Source organism: Carassius auratus, chromosome 36, assembly GCF_003368295.1.
Source record: "Carassius auratus strain Wakin chromosome 36, ASM336829v1, whole genome shotgun sequence".
NCBI classification, from domain to species: Eukaryota; Metazoa; Chordata; class Actinopteri; order Cypriniformes; family Cyprinidae; genus Carassius; species Carassius auratus.
Window position 1 is genome coordinate 1,225,046 of NC_039278.1, and position 9,802 is coordinate 1,234,847.

Here is a 9,802-nt window from a genome sequence, read left to right on the forward strand (position 1 = left end):
TATCTAAACTATTAACAGTGTTTTTTTATTTATGCTAGTTTACCCAGATTCAGCTCTCTAATCATTCAAACTTCTGGGCCAGTCCAAAGAAAGGTCAAATTCAGAAAAAAAATATAAAAAGAAACAAGTGCAGGCAAAGCGGAACAGTCTAAACAATAAGATCACGTTTTACTCTCTGCAGCTCTGAATGCTGCTGAAATTTTCTGAGGTTGCTCATTTGTAGTCTCAGTAGTCACTCAAAAATTGGTCCATCTCACTGGTGGAGTTTAGATTTCAAATTTTGGGCCTTGATAGAGAGTTCACCTGCATCCAACTCCATGATGAGTTTCTGCAAAATTTCAAATGTAAAACGCAACTTTGTGGGGTACTGCAGGTTAAGAGTATAGATTAGACCAAACAACATTGAAGTTGCAAAAGCCACGCTGTCGAGGTCCTGAAGCACTGCCACACCCTCTAGCACAATTGCTACATTATGGGCTTCATTGTCTGCAGTGTGCTTCATCACGAAGATGCCCATGGTAGTCTTCTCAAACGCACTCTGTAGAAGATCTTCTTCCATGTCCTAAAGACAGAAAAAAAGATGAATATGTATTTAACACATGAACAAGAAATATGAGGGGTAGCATAATGGAATATTACTTAAAGAAAGGACTATCACATTTCCCCCCATTTAATTTTTTACTTAAGAACTACTAAAATTGTGTTAGTTTTTTAGAACCCTAAACATCTGTGTTGACATCACACATTCCAAATTAGCACATAAAATGTCTGTTAAATTTGACACCATCTGTAAAATAAACATCAGGGGGGGCCAATCCTGCTCCTGGAGATCTACTGGAGATTTCTAGTAATCCTAAAGACCTCGATTAGCTGAATTAGGTGTTTCATTCAGTTTGAGCTAAACTGTGCAGAGCTGCGGCCCACCAGGAATTGAGTTCGACACCCCAAAAAGTCATAACATTTGAGAATAGGAGATAAGAAAAATATAATGAAACTTGTTAGAAATTAGAAATGTAATTTGTTTCCCACATCTGATACTAGCCATGTGCTGGTTTAAAGTAATGTGGCATATCATGGTATTGAATATGCACAGTAGTGTTATAGGGAATAGGTTTGCTGCAATAGACAGTGTTTTTAGTTATACTGGTGTTAAGCCACAACACTGGTTACGTCATTTTGTTTACCGCAGCACCGCCCCCACCGCGTTTTTGATTTTTTAATAGTAACAAAAATAATTTAGCCTAGTTCAGTTAGAGGACAGACATGCTTAAAAACTAAACGCATTTGATCAACATCAGTGTGTCTGAGCGCTCATGAATCTTTCTGCAGTGTTGTGATGCTCTCGACGCCGGCGGTGTGAACACACAGTAAGTATTGTTATTTTATTAGGCATATAAATTGTATTTTTATTTGTTTTGTTAATAAAAGTTCTGAGTTTGATGTATTTGTTGCTTGTAAAAGTTAAAGTAAAATGCCAAGAAATAAGAGTAAAAATTAGCTTGACGCCGAATTGCAGCAATTCAATTGCTGCTAATTTGAAAGTAAAATGTGCATGGCACTTTTACAAACCATTTGCAAGCGAAAGAAATGAGGGAAACTCCAATGAACTAACACCCCCCCCCCCCCCCTCAACACCAACGGTAATATCGGTTTTACCAGTGTTGTCCTTGAATAAGTAAATATGTGTGCTCTGTACGAACATTTAGAAGTTAAACAATTATAGCTACGTGTCTAGTGGATGAAATTAATTTTAATTTATGTTGCAATGTGCATATTTGATGAAACCATGGTTTTTAGATGTAGTAATGTGTTTCTTGTTGAACATAGTACAGATTCCATCAGTTAAGCTATAACTACTCACCACATACTCCTGAATGAGATCTTTAGGGTCCTCATTAAGATAGATACACAGTCCTCTGATGGCAAGTTCACGAGCTGCATCAATGTCATCCTTAAAAAAATAAGCCAGAGCAGAGAAAGAAAGGTTAGGTTAAGACATTACTCGAAATCAATTATGTTGCTGTCTATGGGTGCGACTCAGAAAGCCTTCTGAAAAGACTTTGTGAAAGGGGCTTATATGAATGTTTTTGATGTGATCACCATATGCAAGTGCAACTTTGCTCACTTACTTCAACTACAGTTGACATCATCTCTTTCAGCTTTCTGCCTTGTTGCCCTGGTCGCCTTTCAAAAACCTTCAGAAAGCCTTCATAGTGAAGGTCAAGCTGTGACAGAAATTTTGACTGTAGAGGAACTGTTGTGATTCGCTTGAACTCTGCATTCACCTGAAAGCAGAATGTTAACAAAAAGAAATAAGAGTAGCAATAAGATATGACTCTCTGTTAGACATATTCAACCAATTTTGGAAATCTATCACAAACCTCAGTGACATCAAAGAGAGCTGGCCATCTCATCATGAAGTCCCCGATCATAGGGGCACAACGAAGCACTTCTTGTCTCCTGAGTGCAAATGTTCTCTGCATTTTAGTTTTAATAGTCTCTCGGTTGTTGTTTTTTTTCACATCTGAAAGAAGCTCAACTCTTGCAATCTCCAGAGTATGGTCGTTCTCTCCAGGGGAATAGGAGGGGCAGTAGTGCACTTCACCTCTCTTGGGCTTCTTTACATTGTAGGCAGGGCTTTTTTTCCCATCTGGCTTATGCTTTAAAGAATTTACAGTAACTTCAGGACATCCAAGTTTTCGGAGATGTGTGCGATAGTTAGATAATTTGTACTTGAGGCTCACTTTCCAACCCCCATACCCAGTGTCTGAGCCCCTTTCTGTTAAACATGGATGCTTCTTGATGAGTGCCTCTCCCACTTGTTCAAACTCTCTGTCCGTGACATAGACCTTGTATTGAACAATTTTTTGGACCAACCCCTCAAGTATATCTGACTTCAGCTTGATATCAGGAATAAGCAGTGTTCCATTTTCTCTGAAGACACTGTTTGCCTGTTCAAGCTTAAATTCTGCATCATATGAAAATGGTGGAATGCAGAATGTTTCAGGCCAAGAAGATCGTCTGGTAGAGGAGAGAGAAGAAATGGATGCAGAGACTTCGGAATGTCCTGGGGCAAAGGTTGAACTGTTCATTGTGCCAGCTGAAGTAGCATTCAGTGGTGAGAGGGAGTCAGTAATGTTTATTATTTTTATTGTGGCTTTGTCCTTAATTTCATTCATTGAAGTCAAATTCATAAACTGGTTATCAAAAAGAGTGTCCATAAACTGCAGACGAAAGGGGTCCTGTAGCTTACATTGACTCCTCACAGCATCTTCTAGTTCAGTCACAGACTCAGGCAAGCCAGATGGAAAAACCACTCTCTGGCAGCTGCTCTCCCCCAAAATGATTCGAAGAACAGCCGATGTCATTGTCCAGTGCCTCAGTCTGTAAGTTGAACAAAAAAACAATAGTGAACACACCTGTTTGCATGTTTGGATACAGCACTTTTTAAATGTGGAATAATTAAAGATATTTATACAATATCACTGTAAATCAAAGTAGCTTTTCCATTGTAGGAAACAAACAGACAAACCGATTTTGAAGCTATTTTTACTTTTTTTATTCCTTACCTTTGCAGCAGACAAATCTCTTTAACGTTACCATCTGCACATGTCCAATCAAATAGTCAGCCAAGGGGTATTCATCAGTTAATTCACTGACTTCTACAAGGCTAACTGCCTTTGTTGGGGACTGACTTAGCTCGTAAGCTCTATAGTGCTCTCTATACCATCCACAGAGTTGTTTCACAATAAAGAACAACTTTTGATGCAAAACACAAATTTGCTCAATTTGACCAAATTCAGGTAATCCACCTTCAGATCCATGAACAACGATCATTCCTGTCCTGTAGTTGATACCCTTACTCCAAACATTTTTTGTGATATGAATTTCAGAGAGATTAGGATATCTCTGCCTCACAACTATAGCTATCTCTTCCTTCAAAATATCCACTGGGACTGCAGATCCACTTGACATTTCCAGCTCTGACTTCTCAAGACTTGGTGAAGTTAGCTGGTACCCAATCATTAGCTGATGTTTTGTGGCCAGGGAGAATGGGACATTTTTGAAGCAACTGGTATGTCTAATTGCCTGTTTAAAGAAGCTGTGCTTTGCTTCAAACCTGATTGTCCAATACCCCACAAGAGGACCAAACAACCTGATTATTTGAGGGTAGTGCTCCAAGTAGTGGTGTTTGGGCAGCAATCTCTGTTCAGGAAATAAGTCCTGGTATCTTTGTCTGTGCTCAGATATTTTACTTTCTAAGTAAGCAATGGACTCATCATTGTGAACTGGGGCAACAACAAGTTCTACAATCTCTTTCAAGTCTAAGAGAATCTGCCATGCAGGCTCATTTTCAGGAATCTGAGGACCAATTAAAAATGGAAGCAAGCGTAACAAGCTCCAGTTCTCATGAGCATTGCCTCCTATTGTTTTCCTGCTTGATAAAGGTTGAGGCAAAACATGAGGCTTATTAGTCTTATCGTTATATTTGTATGGAAAATCCAAAATTGATTTGTTGATTTTATCCAAGGTAATGTACTTTTTTGATATTATCAATGTGAGACAATGTGCAAGCTCAACAGGTACAATACCCTCAAATATATCATGGGCAATGTCTGGTGGGTAGCCAGTGAGGACATGAAAATGAGAAAGAGCTTCAGTTAGAGGACAAGCTTTTTTCACTCCAAAATAGTTAGTATCACTATCCTCAGCCAGCCTCACATGAGCACTGTGGAGCTCTTTTGTTCTGAGGCTGAGAGCACCTGTTCTTACCTCTATTGACTGAATGTCTTGTTTGCTTGCAGTACAAAATCGACAAATATAATGCCCTGAAAAACTTTCATTAAAGCCAGCTAAACCATGAGCTCCTAAATTGTCTGCAGAAACAGTAACAACAGTTCCCTTCAGTGTTTCTCCTAACAGTGGTATGAAAATTCCATGTTCTTCCAAGTATTTGAGGTCTTTTAGGAGTGGTTCAAGCACTCTGTTATAGCCATATGTTTTGACATCATCAGTTCTACATAGTAGGGCCAAATATATAGAGGACAATGATGAATTGGACCCAGGAGGTAGGTTCCTTAGCACCCAATAGACTGCACAAAGCTTGTGTTTTTTGCGGGATGTCCCCAGGGGGTTGCAGAGCTCAAAATCATCAACATATAAACCCACAAAAAGTCTTAGCTCTTGACCTGACAAAAACCTATTTTGTTTAAAATGAAGACCATCTCTGAAAGACTGATACAAACTGTCTTCCTCAGTTTCTTGTGTTTTCTGATCCGGAGATATCTTTTCTAAAATATCTTTCCGATTTAAAAGCACTTGAAGGGAATCAAGAATTGGAATGTACTGAAAAGTCTTTTTGTTTTTAGCATCCAGAATATATTCAACAGGATCAACTACATTGAAGTTAGTCTTATAATACTGCCTACGTTGATAAGCAGAACCAAGACAGCCACCTTTTTGTATAGCTTTGTGTATAGGGTTATCTGTGGACAGTGTAGTTGCTATTTCTTTCAGGATAGATTTGTCAACTTCAAGATTGTGCTTCTGAAAAGCATCTACTAAAACATCTGTAGTAAGGGGAATTGACAAAGTGCTATTTAGGATGTAAAGCTCTTGTAAAAATTCATCAATGGCTGCACTGGGTACATGGGACAGATGTTCAAGCTTTAACAATGCTGCTGCAAAATTGTGTTTGATTTCATTTGGAAGGTTATTTGAAGAATGGACATCAGATTCAATTTCATAATATGCCTCTACCTCAACATCATCTGCTAAATCTGACTCTTGTGAAGCTACTGTTGTAGTTGTTACTATCCCAGGTTTAAAATCATTTAGTAAAAAAGAATGATGCTTTCTGTTCTTATGAGATTTAAAGGTACCACAGATATTTGTTTTAAAGTTACAACCTGAAAACATACAAGTTATCAATTCATTTTTCTTAAGATGTGCATTAATATGAGCCCAGTAATCTTTCTCCAAGTTAAGTCCTCCACAATGACATATATGGCAACTAAATATTATATTTTGAAACTGTTTCTGCCTAGTGTCAGACACATGAAATCTATTTAAATGAATTCTAAGTGCATTCCAAGTTCTAAATGTGCAGGGGCAGTTAGAATAAACACATGGAAAACGACTATTATGTCCGAAATGCCTGTGTTTTAACCTATAATGCTGCAGAAGTTTTAACCTACTTGGTACAACAACTGAACAGGCTTTGCAATTCCACATATACAGCAAATGTCACTGTAAAGAGAGAAACAGCAGAAATTAGTCATAAATAACAACAACAACAACAATTAATGATTTTAAGAATCAATTTACTGTACTATTCCAAATTAAAGACAATGCTATTTATAAGATTACCCCCTTTTAAGATGTACCGTTTTGGAAAAAGGCTTTTAAATTTTTTCCAAAATGTATGGTAAGTACTAGAAAATTAACCAACATTCACTTTAAAAAACACTTTATAGCATACCATAAAATAACCTTTATTGCAGCAGTCATTTATATTAATTATGATATCCATCTTAAAATGACAATCATGTTAGTTAGACTACCAAAATGTAATTAACTTATATGTGAAATCCTAATATTGTAATCTTAAAACCTGTCTGAAAGAGATTTTTGTGAGTTATGGGGCGAGGGCGGGGCTATCGAGTATTCGTTTACTTGATAAAATAGGTAATTGCACTAAAAACGTACTGTATGTTTAACTTAATGATTATTCGTTGGTAAATCAAAGGCATGCACTGACGGAGCATTGAGCGCTTTGCCCATTGCCGTGATATGGTAACGGCTATGAACCCCTCCCCCACACAAATCCTAAAGCCAGTGGAGAGGACCTCATTCTCAGAGATGCAAGTTAGGGAGATTGTAGAAATACCGGTCCTAATAACACATAGCAGTGAACTTGGAAGCAGTGGGTTTTCTCTGGATACCTCGATCTTGTGAAGCATTAATTTATGCTTCAGTTAGGTTCCTTCTTTTTTTGTTAATACGTACGCATTATTTCCTATAAACCCTCAGCACAAAAAGTTAAATATTTATGATCACCGATTTTGAAAATCTGAATCAAGTTAGCCAATGTATTGAAAGGCATTATTATTCACCTGATGAAAACTTGGTTTCCATTTTAAATTATTTATTCGCATAGTAGACGTTTGATCAACTACCGTTACCAGTAATATGTATGGTTTACTTAACATTAACGTTAACTTTACCCAACCCCCTCAAAAAAAAAAAATCTGCGATGACACTCGACTAAATATACCATTGACACGATTTAAAAGCGTGTGGGGTTATCTTAAAACATTATTATTGCATTTAAACTGACAATGACTGCATTTTATAATATATATCACATGATTTTCTACTGAAATTCTTACCTTTTAACGAGCTTAAACAAGTCAGTCAGTCCCCTCGTGTCTTTCCAAACCAACGGTCCTGGTGTGGGCTGGATTTCAAAGCGCATGCGCACGCGCACGTTGCTCCCGCGCAAACGACGTATTTCACAAAACGGAATTAGATTAATTATAGCATACACAATGGAATTAAGTTGAGAAGAAAATACAAAGTAATTGTGTGACACGGTCCTATTTTAATTAAGTAAATCAAACAGCAGAAAAAAATCATTTTATGTGAACACCATTTGTTTGAAATCTGAAACAATTTGAACATTTTCTTGCAAAGTGATTATATCATGTTTTGATGATTGTGTTGAATTTCATTTAGAATTTAAACAATAAAATTATGTTTCCATCTTAAACATAAATGTATGAAGTAGACTGTAAGTGTATTGCTTTAGTAAATTCAGTAAAACTGCTTTTCCTTTTTTTCAGTGTAGGGTTGTGGGTATTGATAAACCTATTTCTCATAAAACCGCACTACATGTAATAATTTTCTTTTCAGGGTTGAGAATTGATCTTGATCAGTGAACTGAGAGTTTATTTATTTGGATCACTATTACCAATACCAAAGAATAGAATGGAAATATATAATTTACTTGTATTACTGTTTATAGAGTTAATAAATAAAATGAAATTATTCTTGGAATCTGGTTATTAATGTGTCTCAAAGTAGAAATCAATTTAAATGTGGTTCCACATAACTAGAGATTACAATATTCTGTATTATTCTTAAAAAGCCATTGTGGCCAATCTGAACCTTTGATCTTGATAGAAGTTTTAAAAAAAAAATAAAAAGTAAATAAAATGATTCTTGTATATATACACAGTATAGACACATACATTATGTAAACACAAGCTTTTGTTTTTGATGGGGTTAATCGATATGCCAGCTCTAAATCTAGAACAAACCACATCGTTTAACCCTCATGTGTCAGGATCGTGCCCTGACAGTCTTGTCCGTATCATCTCTGGTCAATGTTTCTTTGATTGTTTTGTGTCTTAGCACATGGTTCTGTCTCTGTGTCTGCCACGTGCTCCTCACTGATTGTTTTCACCTGATCCTCATGTGTGCTGCTCTGTATATTGGGTTCTCTTGGCCTCTTTCGCTGCTGGTTCTTTTTGGCATTTTTTTTTTATATCTCTTATCTAGTTATTTTATATCCTTTTTGGTCTTTCGTTTTGTCTAGTTTAAAAAGAAAGGAAAAAGAAATACGTTTTGTGCATTCTGATCTATTTTTATTTCTCATTTGATTTAGGTTTTCATCTACTCTTGTTTAAGTGACTGCAGTTTTGGGTCTTGGTTTTTGTTTTTACTCTTTGCTTATATCTTTAGGTAGTTTTGGTTATTTCTCTTACTTTGTTCACATTTTTGTTTTCAACTGTCTGTTTTGTGGCATTTTGAGTCTCATCTTGTTTGATTTGGTGTTTGTCCTGTCTTGCCTAAACTCTGATTCCCTGGCCACTGAACGCCACTGCCTCAAAGCAGCTCCCCTCTCTCACGTGTCAAGTCTCTGGTCCCTTGAGTCTCTACCTGCCGTTTAGACTGGTGTGATTTTTGTTAATAAAATACCCTTGTCTGCTCATTCTGCATTTTGTGTCCCATTTCTTGATCCCTGACATTGTTGTGTTGGGGACGTTATTGTCCACTAGGGGGTAATGTTGAGTCTTAATTTGGCCACAAATTTCCATGTTTTAGCAAATGGAATGATTTCTGGTGATCTACAACATAATCAAAAATCAAATCTTACTTTGACACATTGTGGGAAAATGCTTTGAAAAATTTCAAAAACTCAATACACTGTGGGCAAATTCACTACTGTAAACTTCATTTAGAGGTCACCAATTTGTTTTTTTTTTGTTTTTTTTTTGGGGGGGGGGGGCACAAAATGACTTATTTTCAATCTAATCAGTGATTGTGGACTGGATATTTTTTAACCTTTTACCAGTCTTGGGCATGTCAAAGATTAGTAACAATACTGACTTTGATGCAAAGTTTTTGTGCAACATCAGATTGGAATTTGTTTGTGGCTGTTTTTGCCCCATTGACTTCCATTATAACTACATTATGACATCATAAAATCATGCATTCTTGATTGTTGGTGTTTTTCCCTGTTGGGAAGAGGTAAAATTAGTCCTTTTTACTGTTGATCACCAGGTGGCACCATAAACCCTTACACCCTAGATACCAGTATGAGTCTTTAAAATAGGCTATTGCAGGTCATACCTCCTTCCTCATTCAGTTTTTCATTTGAATACATAGACACTTGATTGTTATATGTGAACTGTAATAACTTACATACTTTATTTTAATGATGCTCGTTTAAGTACACTCAGTGAATGCAAGCAAATACTGGATTTAACCCAACTTCAAAATGGTGCTAAAATATATT

At 36.7% G+C, this 9,802-nt stretch overlaps 1 protein-coding gene across 3 annotated transcripts; it reads right to left on the reverse strand.

The window, feature by feature from the left end:
- Window positions 1–7,749, reverse strand: LOC113054917 (uncharacterized). Of its 3 annotated transcripts, XM_026220716.1 has the most exons (6): window positions 7,392–7,749; window positions 6,198–6,249; window positions 2,382–3,384; window positions 2,130–2,285; window positions 1,862–1,951; window positions 1–562 (listed from the first exon to the last, which is right to left on the reverse strand). In XM_026220716.1, the coding sequence occupies exons 3-6, from the start codon at window positions 3,366–3,368 to the stop codon at window positions 254–256; spliced, it is 1,542 nt and encodes a 513-aa protein (XP_026076501.1). In that variant the 5' UTR covers window positions 3,369–3,384; window positions 6,198–6,249; window positions 7,392–7,749; the 3' UTR covers window positions 1–253. The 3 variants fall into 3 exon arrangements, with proteins under 3 accessions (XP_026076501.1, XP_026076502.1, XP_026076503.1); XM_026220717.1 differs by lacking the exon at window positions 7,392–7,749 and having other exon boundaries at window positions 6,198–6,929; XM_026220718.1 differs by lacking the exons at window positions 6,198–6,249; window positions 7,392–7,749 and adding an exon at window positions 3,570–4,086.
- Window positions 7,750–9,802: the final 2,053 nt, after the last annotated feature.